The 19,039-nt window shown below is 45.1% G+C and overlaps 1 protein-coding gene across 1 annotated transcript; it reads left to right on the top strand.

Annotated features, from left to right (window-relative positions):
* Positions 1–1,259: 1,259 nt before the first annotated feature.
* Positions 1,260–4,326, top strand: HTR1B (5-hydroxytryptamine receptor 1B). Its single transcript, XM_005518152.3, has 2 exons — positions 1,260–2,539; positions 3,413–4,326. The coding sequence occupies exon 1, from the start codon at positions 1,343–1,345 to the stop codon at positions 2,474–2,476; it is 1,134 nt and encodes a 377-aa protein (XP_005518209.1). The 5' UTR covers positions 1,260–1,342; the 3' UTR covers positions 2,477–2,539; positions 3,413–4,326.
* The last annotated feature ends 14,713 nt before the right edge of the window (positions 4,327–19,039 follow it).

Genomic DNA, 19,039 nt, shown 5'->3' on the forward strand with positions numbered 1-19,039 from the left:
AGAAGACACGGGATTACGAGAAGTGTAAAGCACGCGGTGTGATCCGGTGGGCCGTGCACCTCTACTGCAGCGGGGCTCACCGCGCAGCGCAGCCCCTCGCCCGGCGCTCAGGGCGGGCGGTGCCGAGGTGTCTGCCCGCTCCGGCTGCGCCCCCGTCCCGCACCGACTTGATCGTCCCGGCCCATCCCGCACGCCCAGCTCCGGCACCGAGCGGCACCTGTAACGCCGGGCAGCACACCCCGGCCCTGCCGCGCTCCCTGGGGAGCCGGGCATCGCCCCACGGCGTAGGGACAGGGTGCAACATAGGCCGGGAACAACGGCACGACCACAGAGCACCTGCATCCGTCCGTGCCGTGGCATCCCTGCTCGGGCTGGAAGGGGAGGGGCTGTTCCCCGCCTAGGCGGGGGACGAGCTCGGGCTCCTCCCGACGCCTGCAGGGGAAGGGGAAGGGGAAGGGGCAGGGGCAGGGGCGGGGGGCCGGCAGTGGGGCGGTGCGCGGGGCCGGAGCGAGCCGAACCCCCCCCGTCGGGCGGCTCATGGGTGCGGGAGGGAGGGAGGGACAAGGGAGGCGGCGGCGGCTCCTCCTCCGCTGGCAGGCGGGCGGGCAGCCCGCCCGAGAGCGGCCCCGGTTGCTCGGTGCCGGCGGAGCCGCGCCGCCCGCTATATAAGGGGCGGCGGCTGCTCGCAGCTCACTCGCACCGGCCCCTGCCCGCGGCTGCCGGTGCTGGGCGGAGGCCGGGCCTCGACAGCATGGCCCGCGGCGGGGCGCAATGGGAGGTGGTCTCCCCCCCTGCCTCCCGCGGGCCCTCCTCTTCCTCCTCCTGCTGCTCCTCCCGCACCCGCGGCGGCGGCTGCAAACTTGCTGCGGCGGGCTGCGTGTGAAGGCACGGCCCGGCGGGGCGGCTCCGCTGCCCCCGCAGCCCCCGCCGTCGCGCCCGCAGCCCGGGGGGCGAGGCCGCCGCCCGCGGGCATGCGGCGCTGCCACCGCGCCCGTCGAGACACGCTGTGGAGCCGCGGGCGGCGGGGCTGCGCTTAGGGGCGGCCGGGGCGGGAGCCCCATGTCCGGGGCTCGCCGGGCTCCGCGGGCAGGCGGCGGGGCGATGAGCTGCCGGGGCGAGCGGGCGCGCCTAGCCCCCGGTTTGCCCTGCTCCCTCGCCCGTGGGGAGTGAGGCTCCGCGGAGCCCGCTCGGAGCTCCCGGAAGGGCGGGCAGGCGGGCGGGAGGTGGTGCCGGCGCGGCGGTGCTGCAGCCCTCCCCCGGCGCCGACGGGGTCCTGCCGGGGTAGCGGCCCCGCCGTGCCGCGCCGAGCCCCGCCGTCTGCGGGGGCGGCGGCCGCGGAGGGATGGAGCCGGCCGGCCCCTGCCGGGCGCAGTTGGGCTCCGCCAACGACTCTTACCGAAACTGTAGCGCCGAGGAAGTGATTTACCAAGATGCCACCCCCCTCTCCGGGAAGATCGTGCTCGCCGTCGTCCTGGCGCTGGTCACCCTGGCCACGGTGCTTTCCAACGCCTTTGTCATCGCCACGGTCTACCAGACGAGGAAACTCCACACTCCGGCCAACTATCTGATCGCCTCTTTGGCCGTCACCGACCTCCTCGTCTCCATCCTTGTCATGCCCATCAGCACCATGTACACTGTGACCGGCAAGTGGACGCTGGGTCAGATCGTCTGCGATATCTGGCTGTCCTCGGACATCACCTGTTGCACGGCGTCCATCCTGCACCTCTGTGTCATCGCCCTGGACCGCTACTGGGCGATCACCGACGCCGTCGAGTACTCCACGAAACGGACTCCCAAGCGGGCAGCGGGCATGATCGCACTGGTATGGATCTTCTCCATCTGCATCTCCATGCCCCCTTTGTTTTGGCGGCAGGCGAAGGCCGAGGAAGTATCTAACTGTGTGGTGAACACGGACCACGTCCTGTACACCGTGTACTCCACAGTAGGAGCCTTCTACTTCCCCACTCTGCTGCTGATAGCCCTCTACGGGAGGATCTACGTGGAAGCCAGGTCGCGGATTTTGAAGCAGACGCCAAAGAAAGCAGGTAAAAGACTAACGCGGGCACAGTTAATTACAGATTCCCCGGGGTCGACCTCTTCCGTCACGTCCATAAACTCCAAGGCTCCCGAGGGATCCAGCGAAACGGGCTCCCCCGTGTACATGAACCAGGTGAAGGTGAAGGTCTCGGACGCCCTGCTGGAGAAAAAGAAGCTGACGGCCGCTAGAGAGCGGAAAGCTACAAAGACTTTAGGAATTATTTTAGGAGCCTTCATCGTGTGTTGGCTGCCCTTTTTCATCATCAGCTTGGTGATGCCTATTTGCAAGGACGCTTGCTGGTTCCACATGGCCATCTTTGACTTTTTCACGTGGCTTGGATATCTCAACTCCCTCATCAACCCCGTCATCTATACTATGTCTAACGAAGACTTCAAGCAAGCTTTCCACAAACTCATACGTTTCCGATGCACAGGCTGAAATGTTGAATGCGATGTGTTCCCCGGGGCAGCCCCCATTGCACGCCCGCGCCCGGCGCCACAGGTAGGTCCGCGCACCCCGCCCTGCCCGAGAGCCGCGGTGCGACGGGCAGGGGGCAGCCGGGGGGTTGGAAATGGGGCGGGGGGCTGTGACCCCACTAAGAGCTGGTGTTCAGACCCTCCGCAAGCGGCGGCGAGCGCTGGGGATGCTGCGCGTTCCTGACATTTCACAATCTGTGTGTGCGCGCGTCGTGTGTCCCCCCCCCCCCCTCCCCCCCCCCCCGCGGGGAGTGACTCACGGCAATCTACTTTTTATTCCACCTATTAAACCAATCTGCCGCCATTTCGTATGCTAATGTCCGTGCTTCGGCCAATTGGTGCTAAACGGCGCTTTCCTCCCCAGCCCGCAGCCGAGATCCCGGGAGAGCGCCGGGCCGGGCCGGTCCCCGCCCGCGGCGCCGTCCCGGTGCCGCCTCCCGGCCCCCGCCGGCAGCTGCAGGCACCGCTGGGCGTGCTGGCCCCTCGGAAGGGAGTCGGTGCAGCCCCGGAACCAGCGGCACGGTGGTTTTTGTTGGCGCTTTGGGGGTTTTTCTGTTTGTTTTGGCGAGGAAGGGAGGTAGGATAGGCCCCAGGTGAAGGCTGCTAACAAAGTCCAGCCCTACTTCTTTCTGCCCTCCTGGCGGCTCCGGCTGCTCTGCGGGAGCGGAGGCGGCTGCGAGCAGGCGTCCCGAGGGGAAAGCTGCCCCTTAGCCACCGTGGGAGACTCGAGACCTCGGTGTGTCTCTTCACATGCGGGAAGGGCTTTGTCTTTCCGCGCCTCTTGACAGCAGTGGCTGCCAGCTCGTCGCTAAACTCAGCGCCACGTTCTGCAGAATGCATACATGCCTTTATTGTGATACTTTAATAATTCTGCCAATCTTTTGCTTTTTGTCTGCAGAATCAAGTTGCTATTGTAAAGACCCACTGCTTGAAACTTCCCCAAGCCCAGTTGCCAGACTCATGATGCTGCAGAAACGTCAATACATTCTGCCACCAAACTGCTCAGCTCTGCGTTTCAGTGTAATGACTCTGGCAGAGATGCTGTTCCAATAGGCACGCAGATCAGTTGAAAAAAAAAAAATAAAAAATAAAAAAGGGCAGCCTCGAATCAAGGTCTATAATTCATCTGGAATGAAGAAAAAAAAGGTTGAGCGTAAACTCCATTTATTTTGCAGGCTTAACTTCTTAATTTGTTCTCCGGCCGGTTGTAGGGGTGTGCACAAGAGCACAGTTGTCTCTGTCTGTGTTGGTAGCATAGTTGTACTTCTGCACACCTGTAATTTCTTTCTTTCAGTGGAAAGAGTTGCTCCCTTCACCCATGAGGCCAAGAGAAGAAAAAATCACGTTTAAAATCGGAGCATCACAGTAAATTCTGTAAATGACTCCTTCAGCTGAACATGTGCGAGAAGTGACAGTGTGCAAAAGTTTTATATTTGTATTTCAAAACAATAGTAAATGCAAATGCTCTAGAAACAAGAGTTGTAGACCTGTTCAGCTGCACTGCATATCTGTAGTCTGTCCTCATAGTTGCCTTTAGAAAGGAAATACTTCTTGCTTTTACTCCATAAGAGCAGAAATCAAGAAGTCCAATGACCTTTTCCATAAACCAGCTGGGAATAGAAGTAGCAGTTTGATGCTGTAACCATGTTTTCCATTTTGTGTCGGTTGCACACCCTTACCGCATGAACCACTGCGAAATTTAGGATTCTCTAAGTACTTAACATTATTTAGTGTATTTTGTAAAGAAGTGAAGCAGTTTGCTCTTTCAAAAGAGCTATTTCACCTGCAAAATAAATACCCATGAATCATGAATTGACTGATGTTAGTGAAATTTCTTGCCTCCCTACTTCTCCCCTATGTTTTATTAGTTTTTTCTTCTTTTGTTTTGTTTTTTTTTCTTTTTTTTTTTTTTTTCCTCCTGATTAGACCTTAAGACAGGTCTATGCGTATTCAGCAGAGTTTCAGGATATGGTCCACCTGCTGTGACAGAACTGCATTGATTGTTCCTCTTATGTGTAAATGAAAATGAGTATAAACAATAAAACGCTTGACTGTGTTCTCAAGAGTGGTAGCAATTGTGTGACTGAAAGGAGTATTTATTGGTTTACCCTTTTTCTCAGTATTGATTTTTTAGGTAACACTGATTTGATGAGTCACTCAAGAAAGCAATTGATGACGGTTGAAATTACAAGCTTCAATCCATTGTCAGTTTTCTAACAGGCAGCTTGACTTTCATTGTAGCTAGTTCTGTTAGGCATAATTCTTACTATTTTCATGTAGTATCAGGAAAAATGTTTAGGTTTTTTCACAAATAGTTTTCTTACTCCTTTAAAGGGAAACAGAACTTACTTTAACATTTGGTGGATACTGTGAACAATGCTCTTTTAAAGCTGTGTGTATGTATTCTAGATGGGGGCTGTTAAAGGCCTGGAAAAATCTTACATGATTTACCTGCCTGCTATTCTTTAGAGAGTTATTCAAGTAATAAGGACTTACTTAACTAGATAGTAAAAAAAGTGCATGACCCTTTGTGGTCCTACTGGTCATAGGCAGGAATTAATCTGTAAGATTCAAATTGAAGCAGTGGAAAATAAACATTTTCAGTAATTTGAAGAAATCCAAAAGAATTGCCTTGAAACTGCAAAACTCAAAAAAAGACAACTACTATATATGGTTCTAGAAAGTACCCTCTTAAATTATTAAAGACAAATGAGATAAGAGGAGTGTTCTAAAATGTTATATTATTTGTTTGAAATGCCTATAATAATTTTAAATTTTAGGGATTTTTTTGCATATATGGTGTGAAAAAAAGCAAGGAAGATAACATAAAACAACGCTTAACCAATTCTCATTTGTCAGTTTTTGTTCTTGTAGAATGAATTTTCTTTACCCCAACTTCTTCTTCTCACTGGGCTTCTTACATGTGTTAAAAATGGAAATAAGATTTAAAGCAAGTATTCTCAGCATTTCCAAAGACTTGAGTTTTCTGTCAGTTTTTCAAAGTTAGAGGGCTTGGAGAGCAGGGAGGTTCAGGAGTTGGGCTTTGTGTTCCTCACACTGTTGGAGTATACCTTCATCTTCAGCAATGGGCAGCAAATACACCCAGCTCCCTGTTGTGATGTGAGGATTTTGCAGAGAAGCGAATTCATCAGGAAAATATCCTTCTAAGTTTATGCTGAGACTCTGAACTTCCTGCACAAACAGTTAGGTAGCCGTGCTTGCTCTTGGGAGGACAGTCAGTGTGAAAGCTGTCCTGAGTGACTTGGGGACAGAGGAGAAGAGGCTGACTCAAGCCCTGCTGAGGTACCTGGTAGTTAAAGGCCTTGTGCTACTGGAGCAGCAGCATCTTCTTCAGAAAACCATTCACACGGGGGGATAGGTGGAGTGAGGACACACATCTGGTTGCAGTGAAAGAGAAGAAATGTAGGGCAACCATTGCTCAGTGCCGGAAAATATAAATATGTAAAGCGTGTTCCAAGATTCACGTAGAGTGTTTTAGGGTAGGAAGAATGTCCCGTGTGAGCTTAGCATCTCTGTAACTGGCAGAGTGTGTCCTGGTTGAACCTAGATTTTAAAAGATGCTCAGGGATGTGGTGGTAAAGTTTGACTCTCTGAAGATCTCTGAGAATGTTGCTGTCCTGCTTCTCCGTTCCCTTGCTGTGCCTGGTTACTGCACTCTGCCTCTGGGAGGATGGAGCATTTGAAATTTTTAGTAGGAAAGGCTGCCCTTTCTGTCCACCCAATGTCTGTACTCCTGTAGAAATGGCTCAGTGAATCCTGTCCTCTGGGTGTTTTCTCTTGGGAGCCTCTTCATGACTCTGCAGGTAAACTCCAAAGGTGCCTAAGCCCATGCTGTTCCAGTCTTTCATTACAGAAGCAGCATGCCTGTCTTTTATCTATTTCTTGCCTTGGGTTCAGACATTCCAATGATGCTTTTGATAGAAATCTCTGCTGGGCACTGAGGTTTGAAGTTGAACACACACTTGCAAACCTTGTGTTTCCTAGGTTTCACGGTAAGGGATATGTGTGTGACAGTGTTGCTGTGAGACATGACAGTTCAATAGTAGTTGCAATTGTGGGAGCAGCTGTTTGCAGCCCCATGGCTGCACTACTTTCCTGCTATTCCTCAGTTTTATTGAAGTGGCATTTCACACTTTTCCAATTAATAAAACATAGACGCTGAATATAGAAATCAAGAGAGGAAATCCCTTGCAATTAATCTTCATATGGCCATGCAGCAATCAACAAAGTCCTGCCTTTTCTGCATGAATAGGAAGAAAAAAATGCCTTGACTATGTGCCAAGTCTCCATGTGATAAAAGGGACCTCAACTAAATGTCTGGACGTTTACACCATGTTCCCTGCCAAAGCATTTGAAGAAGTTGGCTTAGCCTTCAGCCTCCAGCAGGGCTGTGTAGGATAGGGACAACTCCATTTGGAGCAGCTGATTTCTACCCTCTGTTGCCCCAGCCTGCAAAATGCCACTCTGCATTCCATCAAGAGAACACTCCAAGTGCTTTCTGACTCGAAAATGCTCTGCCCCTGTGTTCTCTTGGTCAGAAAGGACTGGATATTGTCAGAAGTAAGCACTTTTACATGAAAATCTAGATCAGTCTAAAGCTATTCTTTATGGAAGCAAAGTGAAAATGACAAGTAGTAACTGGAGAGCAAGAATTTCTGGTTTGTAGCAGCAAATGGGGTTGAGCAATGTGGCTGATAGCAATTCTGCAGGCAAATAGTAAAATTCTATTAAAATTGAAATGCAGCAGAGATTGAAGAGCAGGTTTCTCCACCAAAGAGAGGCTGGAGCAAAGAAAGACTTAGAGGAAGTCATCCAAAATCTCCAAGCCTTAAAGCAGGTTACAATTCCAACATCTCATGACCCCAGCAGACAGGTGTGCAGGCAGTTTCAGAAAGAAGAACCATGCCCAGAGACACATAAGAAAGTTAGAGGTGTGCATTTATGGAATGAAGTAGATGCCAGCTCCATTTTGTGAGTTGGTAACCTTTTTGTCACTAGAGGAACCAATCATATTTGAGATAGATCCTTAAACAACCCTCTTAGTGGTTCATATTAAGACCTTTTTGCATTCCAGCAGTTAGTACCTAAAACACAGAAGAAATTTAAGTGAACTCTCCTACAGCAGTGAGTCTGGCTGATAATGAGCTTGAAACATATGAATAATCATATAGAAAAGTAAGCAGAATATGAGGCTTTTTAATCAATCACATGTTAAGCTTGAAAGATGTAATACAACAAGCAGCTCAATAGATGAGATGAAGAGGAGATCCACGGGATATCAAATTTACAAGATAGAGATCAAAATCTCATACTGAGTAATTTTCAAGGTCTGGAGAAAGAAAGTCTTTGTTCTTTTCAGAGATCAAACTACTTGCAGTCATCCTTATAAAGGAACAAGACTTTTTTATTGTCTTTATAGAAATAATATTTTGAAGGCTACAAACAGATGGAGTTCATGGCTACAGGGCTTTCACTGAGAAATCATATGTTCTATCTTTAAGGCTGAATGGTCGTAGAAAAATAGGAAAGACATGAGCAGGGAGTGATTATGTAAAACAACCCCTTTTTGGTATTTCTTTCCTTATGCAGAACCAAAGCGAAAATAAGAACAATAGGAAGAAACAAGATCTGGAAAATATAAGCATTAATGATGTTATGTGAGATTTCAGGGATGTGTTTAGAGCCGAATGGGGAAAAGATAATAAATATATGTCTAGAATTCAGAAAAATGAAAATTAAATCACAATTTTCCCTCCATCCAGATACCTCAGGGGGTCCCACTTGCATAATATTACTTGTATAACATAATTTCTAAAAATCTTGATATTCCCAAATATGCTCAAATTAACATTTTTTAATACATTCATGTCCACTTTCACATTGAGGCACACACTTCCTAAGCTCATCCACTCTTTTTCCTGTAGACGTAAAATTTCAATTCCTGCCTGTATTTTGTGTTTAGAACATAAATCTCATTTGGACTCAGCCCTCCAATATCATCTGAAAAGATGAGAAATACTGTTTTCAAAAGGAATATGGGCATAAGTACATTTGAGAGAATAAGTGCAAAAGCAAGCAAGGGTTCCTTGTTCTTATCTACAGGGGAAGGCTGTTTTTCCCTGAACTCGGTTCCTAGAAGAACCTAAGGTAGATTTGGAGGATGCAGATGTGCTGGAAGTTGGTCCATAAACCAGAGCAGATGTAGAGAACAGCCAGGTGTTTGGGCAGCAGAAGGAAAGCATCAGTGCTAGGTTCACATTGGGACAGGTCTCTCTGAATCACAAGGGACATACTAAAACTCTGCATCTAGTTGGATCTAGAAAGATTCAAAGGAGTGGTGTATGGGTGAGAGATGGTGAAGGAACATGCATTCCCTGGAGGCCTCATGGACTCTCTCTCCCCTGGGTTTGCGTGGCTCTGGCTCAGGGCAGGTGTGGCACGGGAGCTACCTGGCCATGGATCGGGCTACTGGGAGAACAATGTTAGGGGAGCCAAATCCAGTAGCCTCTAGAGGTGTGCAGAGACTGCACAGCTCCATGCCCCAGGTCCAGTCAGTAGTGAGGCTGAGCATGTTTCCCCAGCCACATGCAGACATATATATCTGTGCATCTGTACACACAAACACATCCTCATTGCAAGCCACACACATCAGCGCAGGCAGAGACACTCAGTGCTCACACTCACAAGTAGCATCGATGGCCTCATGGTCCTCACCTCTGGCTAGTCAGGTTGGAGGTCCACTAGTAATAATTATCTGTCTGTCTATCTATCTATCTATCTATCTATCTATCTATCTATCTATCTATCTATCTATCTATCATCTATCTATCTATCTATCTATCTATCTATCTATCTATCTATCTATCATCTATCTATCTATCTATCTATCTATCTATCTATCTATCTATCTATCTATCTGCATATGTTTAGGGTGGGTCCCTCCAGCAGCTGGGCTCAAATACCAAATCCTAGTGTCCAGTTTTTTTCACCTGGACATACAAGTCCCCAGTGCTGTAGCCCCAGTGCAGCTGCTGGTACAGGTCATGGCAAATACACACACACATGCACATGTTTGTGCACGTGTGCACAGGCACTCAGTAGGGATGTCACAGTAGCACACACACACACACATGCACCTGGCTCCCAGGGCACCTCACCCACTCTCTAACAACTCTGACTTAATCTTTGCAAGTGGTCACACGCTTATTCATGTTGCCCTCACCAGTTTCTGCAGACACACAACTCCTCCTACCCGTGAGCCCAGTGCAGTTAGTGGCTTTTAGACCTCCAGCCACACATGCACACAAGATAGAGACACAGACAATTGGTACCAGTAGATACCAAACAGGCCTCCTTTACACAGGCGAGCCCCTTTTGTCCTTTTATCACTCATTTGTTCCTAAACTTGTTCCTCTGCAAATGGTCTTGAGCTCTCCCATTCCTCAGCTTTGGTTTCTCCACCAAACATTGAATTCTAAATCTCATCCCCAAATGCTCTTTCCTTGCATCTCATAATGCATCCCATATACACAGGGAATAATCTCCTCCAGTCCTAAAAGTGCTCTTGTTGACTCCTTGTTATGGGTTTTATGCCTGGACATAGGAGTTTGTGTCCCCTAGAACCAGCTGCCACTGTGCCTCTGTGCTCATCTGGGCTTTTGGAGATGGGTCTTTGATGGCCCTTTACCCCTTCCATGACGGGCCTGAGAGGAGCTGAGGGAGAATATTATTTGGCTTGCCTCACCTGCCATTGTCTCTGTTCTCGTTTGTGAGCTTGCAGATAAGCTTTTTACCATGCAATGTAACATTTTCTTTCTTTCAGGAAAAAAATAGAAGGAAAATAGCTGGCAGCCACTGTTCCAGATGTCAGAAGACTAAATGTCTCATTTAATTAGAACTAATTATGATGACAGAAACTACCTACCAAAATATAGCAAGAGCATTAAAAAAATCTCTTGTGAAGTCTTCATGTTGAATAAATGTATAGACACCATAGGCAAAGTGTGATTATTTAGATGGCCACTAAGCAATCTTCAGCAGCTCACCAGTGAGTATTTCAGAGCTATTCTCTGTTTTGGGACCTTGAAGAATAATGGTCTCTTTGTGTCAGGTAAGAACCAGATTTTTCATCTCCCAGGTTTATTTAGATCCTTTATATCAGACAGCTAGATCTGAAGTAACTTTGTACAAGGTTCTGTACTTTGATCCACACTAATGGAGAAGATGATTGAAGGAGTCATCATGACAAAAAATTTCAATTCAAGTTAATCAATCTCTTTCATTTAAATATACTTGTGCTTTGGCTAAAATCTTAGGAGTCACCATTAGTTTCTTATGAGATTTCCAGTAAGGCACTGGTCAAGTACTGGTGCCTGGGTAAGCAGGCCATTTAAGTACTCACATACTTAAATATACTTCTGAGCAGTATATTTACATGCAGCTAAAACAAGAAACCAATAACTTCTTTGCTTTCAAAAAAGAGCAAGAGATGATCTCAAGTGTGTGATCTGGGGCCTCATAGGAACCTTTGGGACAAGCACTGTCCTCCTCTTGGACAACACCCAACTCCCACAGATGTATATGAGACATAGAATATTCAACATTTTCACTAGAGAGGCTTGGAAGATCAGTGAACAAAGGCAAGTGATGCTGAGAAGGGCAAAATAATGTTATATGGGAAAACAAATTCCATTTACAAATGCACAATGAAATCACAAAGACTTTTTTTTTAGACCCACTAGGAACACTTCTCTGTGAAAATAACCACAGTCAAAGAGCAAACAAAAGATTGCATATAGAAGGCAGAAGACAGCATTGCTTCAACTTGTAAATTCTGTGTCCTGCATCCTGCATGCTAGAGGAAGGTCAAACCTGCCTCAGAAGTGATATAGTAGAATAGAAAACATTCAGGAAAACAGAGAGTATCTTCAGGATGTGTCTGAAGCCTCATTTGGACATGAGAAATCTCATATTCCAGCTGCCAAGATAGCTGAGATTGTACTTGAGGCTTCCTCTTTGTACCATGCAAGGACAACTCAACAGCACGTCAAGTGAAAGCACATTCAGAGTACAATCATTATCATAGGAAACAACATCTCTAAATGCAATTCTGCTTGGTCTGATTCCACTGGGTCTTAAAATCCCAAGGAAAGGAGCATTTCTGATGCTTTTCTTCTCTTGAGTTGTACTGATGAACGCTGATTCCACAGCCCATCCTGCCTTGCTTCTGCATGAGGTGGAGAGGAATTAAGACACTTGACTATTCTGACAATTTACCAGTCATTACTCTTCTATTATATATAAAGTTGCAGCCAAAAAATGGATGCTGGATGGTACAATAATGATTGCATTCAAAGGAAGCATCGCCTTGGGTTTTGCAGGGTGGGCCTCCAACGATGAGGTTTCTGGAGCTGGGAGACTGCTTTGAAAATCCAGGGCCCATTATTATGGATTATTATGTGGATCTCTACACATACACAAGAATGAAATATTAAAAAAAAATAGTCATGTGCAATTTCCCAGAACTGGAGACTCCAGGGTATTGTAAGGAAAGAAGGCTCACACATGGTCCTCTATATTCTTACTGAGCTATATACAATTAGAGGGAATTAGCTTTCATTTATGAAGGAAGGATTTTATCTCTTCTTTTTTAATTAAATAATAGAACTTCTCACTAGTTCATAAATTGGCACTACTGTAACTCATCTTCCACAGGAAGAGGTTGGATGTCAACACCCTGTAGGATACTCTTGCCCAGCTAGTCTTTAAAATTGAAGTTATTTATTTCAATTAAATAAAAGTTACTAGTACTGGCAGTTTTACATTTTTCTGTAGGAGCAGTGAATTGATTTCTGCCTGAATGACAAGTTTCAGTCACACTTCAGTTACAGTTCACAAAATATTCTGAGTGGTTTGTCAGCAGACATAATTGAGTTCCTTTAATCAGGCTTAGGGTAAGATCCTAAAGGGATTCCTCCAGGCTTTTTCCAAGCTGCATAGTTACTAGTTCATTTAATAGAAGGAGGTTCTTCACATTCTTTCAACTTCCTTTACATATGTGATTTTTGCCTGAGTAATATATGTGGGTTAAATCCTTGAATTGGCTGGAGACAATATGCCTGCTTATGAGAATTCAGACCTGATATTAAAAAGACAGTAGAAAGAATGATGCAGTATTTCCCCTGGTGTTTAATGAAGCAGCTGTTCCTAAGCAGAAGAGCAACACTGGGGTTTATATAGCTGCAGATAGTTTTGTGGGAAAAAAAAGTGGAGATTTTTAATGCTTTTAAAGTAATCCTAAGTGTTCTTTCCAGTTTGAAAGGTTGAAGTTTTTGAAGCTACTTTTTTCAAATCCAAGATTTTTGTCCCTCCCTTTCAAAATTACTTACAAAACTGAAAATTATGAGAAGGAATAATGAAAAGGAATATTGGTGCTGGCAAGGAAAATTATATCTTCTTTAAAATATTCCCTGTGTGGATCCCTGAATGTGGCAGCAGTTCTTTATTTGAGGGGCCTGCATGTATCAACATGAATGCTTCCTAAGTCCCAAGCAAAACTTTCAAGGCTAAAATTCTCATTCAGCTCAAAACTTCATATTTTCAGACCCACTGTATTAGTAAAGAAGTACAGTTGTTCAGTACTGCTGTGGAGTTCATGTTGGCATGTATTTATTTCCTTTAATATCTGAAATTACTGCAATTTTACTTTCATGTACTGCATAAAAGGCTGCTGGAGGCAGTGGAGGATATACCACTCTTTGACTGAGTTGGGCTCCATTAGTGACCAAGTATCACTATTTGGGAAGTATTTTAGACCGCTGACTGCCAGTAGACAGTGACCAGACATCTGTAAATCAGTTAGCTCTGTCCAGAAAGCTCTGGGCATTCAGGGGTGAAGGCAGCCATAGCCTCCAGTCAGCTGCTCTTGGGCTGCATGTTACACACCACAGAGGGGCTGGCATGATTCTCTGGGACTGATGGAGTTCAGGAGCTGGTCCACAGAGCCAGGCAGCCCCACTGTAGCCTGGGGAGGGCCTGTGAGATGCTGGCAGGGGCAGGACTAGGACTGAGGGTGCTGCCACAAGCCCATCTTGGGTCAACAGGGGTGCCCAAGCTGGCTCCGGCTGCTTCTGGGGAAGAGGTACAACCAGCTCCCATTTCTCGAGAGATAGTAATGAGGATTTGGAAAAGGACTTGGCAAGCAGCCCAGGAATAAGGAGGGTAGAGAAAAATGCTTTTTCCTTCATTTAGTCAGCATCTGGCAGAGATAGGGTACGGGGCTTGTCTGAAGGGCAGCTGATGTTCAGTACAAACGAGCCTTGTGTTTGAGTGTCTGGACACTTCAAAATGTTATGATCAAAAGAAACAATGGATAGATAAGTACTTTTATGTTGCTTGACCTTGATGAGCAGCCTAACAGCTCACTTTCCCTTCTTCACTGTGTGTAAGAAGATATTAAATGAATTTTATTTTCCCTTGAAATGCTCAAATTCAGTGTGAGGCAATCGCTGAGACCTCCTATCCCAGGAAAATAATTTTTGTTCTGATCCCTGTTGCTACTCTTCACCTTCCCAAGGGGACACAGGTTTTAGCTAGCTGTGTGGCTTCCCAAGCTGTATTTTGCAGTGCTTTTCCCTTGCACCAAGGCCACATCAGCCACCACAGCACCCAGCTCTGCCCCACACCATGGAGGCCCTCAGGCCCTGTAGCAGTTTGCTGCCCAAGAAGGACTGTCAACCAGACATGGAAACATAAGAAACACTGGGGTGGTTTTGACCTGCTAAGTGTCCCTGAGTAACTCTGTGCCTTAGATCTACTCTGTTAAGGAAGCCAATGGTACCAATCTTCTTTTGGTAAAATATGCATTATTATCATTCTCTGCTTTAAAGAACATGCTTGTGTCAGTCCTAGGAGAGCTGTTTTCCAAAGGAGCATGAATTCATCAGAGTACTCACATGATTTGGCCCTTAGTGTTTCAGAAACAAAAATGATGAGTTGCAGCCTCCCACTCCACCCACAGTTCCAGAAAATGTGATATAAGATGACAGCAGAGATTTTCAGTCACATGGTGTTGTTTTTTGGCCCGTTGCAGGCCAGATCTAAAGGTTCAGAACTCACACCCCTTTTCTCAGTACCTCAGAGCAAGTTTCTCTGCTGTGACCTACCTTTTCCCGTGTTTCAGGATACAGTGCAAAATGATGCTGAGAGTATCTGGTGATTTGGCTACAATCTGACTGAGAAACAGCAAAATTGAGGAGCTATCAGAACGCAAACCTGAGCAGAAATATCCATCTTTAATGCAGAAAGTGATGGAAAGCTCAGCCTGACTTCAGTACCAGGCAGAGCAGTCCACTAGTCCCCTAGCTTGTAACTCCATACCAATGCCCCTGATCTTCAGGTGTGAGTGCCACCTGCTTCTCGGAACTCCCAGGGTTTGTGCATGATCTCCTCTACCTTGGTGGATGCTACAAAGCTGTCTCAGCTGCGTTTTCTTTGTTAAAAGCTCTCAAATCCTTCCCAAAGTATCCCAGGAGCCTGACTTTGAGGAATGTGAAAGACAGAGGGATAAAATGTGTTGCCATTGAAGAGTTAAATTTTAAACTCTAAAAGTCAAATTAATTTTAACAGAAGTATTTTCCTGTGTATGTGTCAACATTAGGCAACAGAATGAAATAAGTGCATGTGTGCAGAGTTCCAGTAAATAGCTCCACACTTACCAGTCCCTTTGATTAGTTTTAACACTCTTTTTTACTCTGTGTGTTTCAGACAGGAGACTCATTACTATCCCTGCTGTGGGCTGGCACCCACTTTCCTTTTGGCAAATTCCAAAAGTGTCAGGTCCAACTTTTTTTTGGTATTCCAGACACTGACCTGGACTCTGCAGTCAGGTCTAACTCTGAGTTAGGCAAATAATATGTTATTTGTCATTTCCAGCAGTTGGTTCATTCTCAACTCAGCCAGGAAGGAGTCCTGACTCCTTTGTTCTTCCTGAAAAAGAAGAAAATATGTTCCCTCTAGCTTTGTAAATGCTACTATCCTTTGGGTGTTGAGCTGTTGCAGTTCTTTGCTTGGTCTAGACAGTAAGTAAAGAAAGTTCACTGGGACTTCTCTGCTTGGCTAAACCACTTGTGAATCATGAATCTGCTGAGAGTACTCCTATTGAACAGAGTAAGCTAAAGAAGGAATCCTTTTAATCCATTGATCCTTGCTTTTCTTATATATATTTATATATTAACCGTCGTACTGCACCCAGCAATACAAATACAATTGATATGGTAGAAGAAAATCCATGCAACCTAAAACATGAAGCTGGATCTTTGTTACTCAAATTGTTTCCTACTTTTATTCATTTGGAATAAGACTAATAGAGCTAAAAATGAATAGTATCTATAAATATTTCCTTCATTCATAAGCTTATATATGTGTTTTAAAATAGCTGTTAAACATACAGACTGAATGTGCTAATTGAGACAGTGATACAGTGAAAATCTTCACAGAAACTTTGGGAGAAGAGGTATGGAAAAAGTAAAGTAAATTCCTTGTTCCTCAGTGCAGTGGCATCGCTCATGAGCAAAGAGGAAAACTTTCTTCCAGAGATGAGATGAGTCAAAAAGGGGTTCTCAGCCTTTGTCCTGTGCTCTTCATGTGCAAGTGGATGTGAGCATGGAAAGAAGGTCTGTGGCATATGCAAGAGCCATCATGACAAAATTATCCCATCTTAACTCAATAGCATTGGGTAAGTTTTCAATTAAACTAAGAGAAAATGGGGTACAACATAACTGCTGTTGAATTCAGTTAGGGAGAACATTTTGTTAAACGTAATCTTAATGATGCTGTTGTAATTTTATCCTTTGTGACTTTATTTCATGACTGAAACCCTATGTTTCTTAATTATGTTTTAATCAGTAATTGTGTCAAGAAATAAACCTGGCTAGTTCTCTGACATATAGTAAAGCATTCCTATGCTGGCTGGTTACAAATCTGAAAACTGTGGCATTGAGCACCTTTAAAAATTGCTGAGTTACACAGTACATTATGTTTCTCTTATCTAAAGAGCAGTAGGATAAATCCCTCTAGAGGTTCTTTCGCAATTTGTCACAAGATTTAGGAGAGGAAAAAATTTTTTCTTGTGACCAGTGATGTCTAGTGAAATTCTCTGTCCAGCAGTAAAAAGCTGGAAGTATGATTGGTGGGCTCCTTAATGGCTTTTAAGTGAGACCAGACTTGACAGTAACCTGTAACTTTGGGGCAGTGGTGTATTTGGGGTTAACTGTGTACCCAGTCTCTCTGTCTCTCACCTCTGAGAATGCTCTAAATCATCATGCTGGTCACTGTATGTCTTCTTTCTCTTCTACACTTTATTTATTATGACAGCAAAAACTTTTGACATGTCCAGTCTTCTCTTGTACATCACAGAGATTACCCCAGCTGAGGACCGAATTTCAAATTGAGATTTTAAGGGCCAAAAGAGTATGAGCTAAAGGGGCCATCGACTGAGATGTTGATCTGGTGTGCCAGTTTTCCAGTGAGTAGTGATGTCACACTGTTAAGTCAGAATCACACTTAGATCCTCCTGCCTGTACACTGCATGGCCACATGTCTGTTGTCACCTGGGTGCATTCTTGGAAAGAGCAGAACTTATGAACCTGGAGCCACAGAAAGAAGTCAAGAGGACCTCACATTTTCATTGATAGAAGAGCAGTGCTAGTAACAATTTGTGCAGATCATGAGGGTTAAAAGAAATAAAAGAGAAGATACAGTCTATCTTTTGGTGAACAGGAAAGACTAAGTGACAGCTGAAAAATCATTCAGGTTGTCATCTGAAAATAATTACTTGGACAACAACATATTGCAGCCAGACTGTATACACACACACAAACCAAAAAGGAAATATTTGTTAGTGAATAAAACATCTTATTTTGGTGCTACCAACTGAAAGCACTCAATTTTTTCTAGCTGCTACACTTCCCTAAAAAACTGCTATAGAAGATCTATGGAAGAAAAAAAATCTGTAGTGAAGAATACATGTTTTAGAAGAGCATGATGCAGAGGGGAAAGTGTAACATTCGCCTGAATGTACCTCTGCCCATGAGTCAAACCCTGAGTAGGTGCAAGCAACAGGTGGCTTATACAATTTTGTTGGTTTTTATTTTGTCAGAACCTACCATTTACTTTTTATTTTTATCTTTATTTGATTAATCCTAGCAAGTCCTTTCTTTCTATCTTTATACAGTCCTTAAACTAAATATTTCCTTCAAATTTGTTCTAAACCATACCTTTTAATAAATAATTCTGCTTCAGCTGAACTCCTGCTTTTCTTATATTTTTTCCACCTAGTAATAAGACTACTTTACCTTTTGTGTCATGTTTGCTTTCACCATTTGGTTTTGGGATTGTCACCTAGAGAAACTGCTGTTCCCACTGAGTCAGTGGGAGGCTTGTATTGTATCACTGGAAAGATACCTTTGTGCTTAAACCACGGGAAGTACTGAAAACTGATGACTAGTGGAGAGGAGTGGAATTCTAATGACTGAAATGAATTTGTGCTAATGAACACAGCTGGAAATTATAAGAATATATGTGGTTTGGGTTTTTGGGGTTTTTTGAGGTCAGAAAATTGTACTGTGACTGCTCTACTGAAGCATTCCCATAATCCATTAATCATCCACATTACAGCCCTTGGCTTGACCAGTCTCATATCAGGTGGCTTGTAGTTCAAGGGGAAAAGGTGGTTCCACACTTCAGCCTGCCAAAAAGACCGAGGAAGCAAGCTGGGCCTTGAAGTTTGTCTGCCAGCAAGTTGGCTGCATTTACCAGTGGATAGCTTAAATTGATCTATTTAGGTGTAGAGGAGGGGCGAGAATCTGTGGGAAGGTTGATTGCATGAATGTGGCCTTTAAATGTGGTAATGCAGTAAATGGGAGAGGATAGATCAGTCACAAAGCCTTGAAAGCACTCTGAGCAGCTTATGTTTGTTGATACAGGATACAAGGAGAAGAATGGTACAGTCAAAACAATGAGCTAAGAAAACTAACTTTGCTGCTGACAGGCTAGAAGCAAGGCAAGATGGTATTTGTCAAAGCCAGGGAAATGAATATTGTGGGAAGAAAGTAATGAGAGTGTGAGTGATGTGGTTGTAAGTTTTTTTCCCGTGGAGAAGTGTTATGCAGTGGGAATTGAAAAGTAGACATGGATAAGGAGGTCACATCTAAGATTATTCACAATCATAAGTCTTTGTGGTATTTTCCAGTGGTGAGGCTAAAGGTAATGGGAAGAAAGACAGGATTTGGCTTTGAACATTTTGCACTTAATCTTAAAGTCTTAAGTCAGAGCACTAAGAGGAAATGTCAGTGCAGCAGACTATTAGTTTAGCTTAAGTTAAGTGAGACATGTCTATGGATGGGTAATAAATATGTTGGTCACTGACCTAAAAATGATAGATGATTTTTTTATTTACCAGTATGGCTTATTTATGGGCAAAAGGCATAGAGGGAATAAGGCTGCA

Source organism: Pseudopodoces humilis, chromosome 3 (assembly GCF_049639895.1).
Source record: "Pseudopodoces humilis isolate 2021_Gansu_Grassland_sample_001 chromosome 3, ASM4963989v1, whole genome shotgun sequence".
NCBI classification, from domain to species: domain Eukaryota; kingdom Metazoa; phylum Chordata; class Aves; order Passeriformes; family Paridae; genus Pseudopodoces; species Pseudopodoces humilis.

Coding starts and splice junctions, on each gene's coding strand:
- HTR1B (XM_005518152.3), top strand. CDS start 1,343: ATGGAGCCGGCCGGCCCCTGCCGGGCGCAGTTGGGCTCCGCCAACGAC.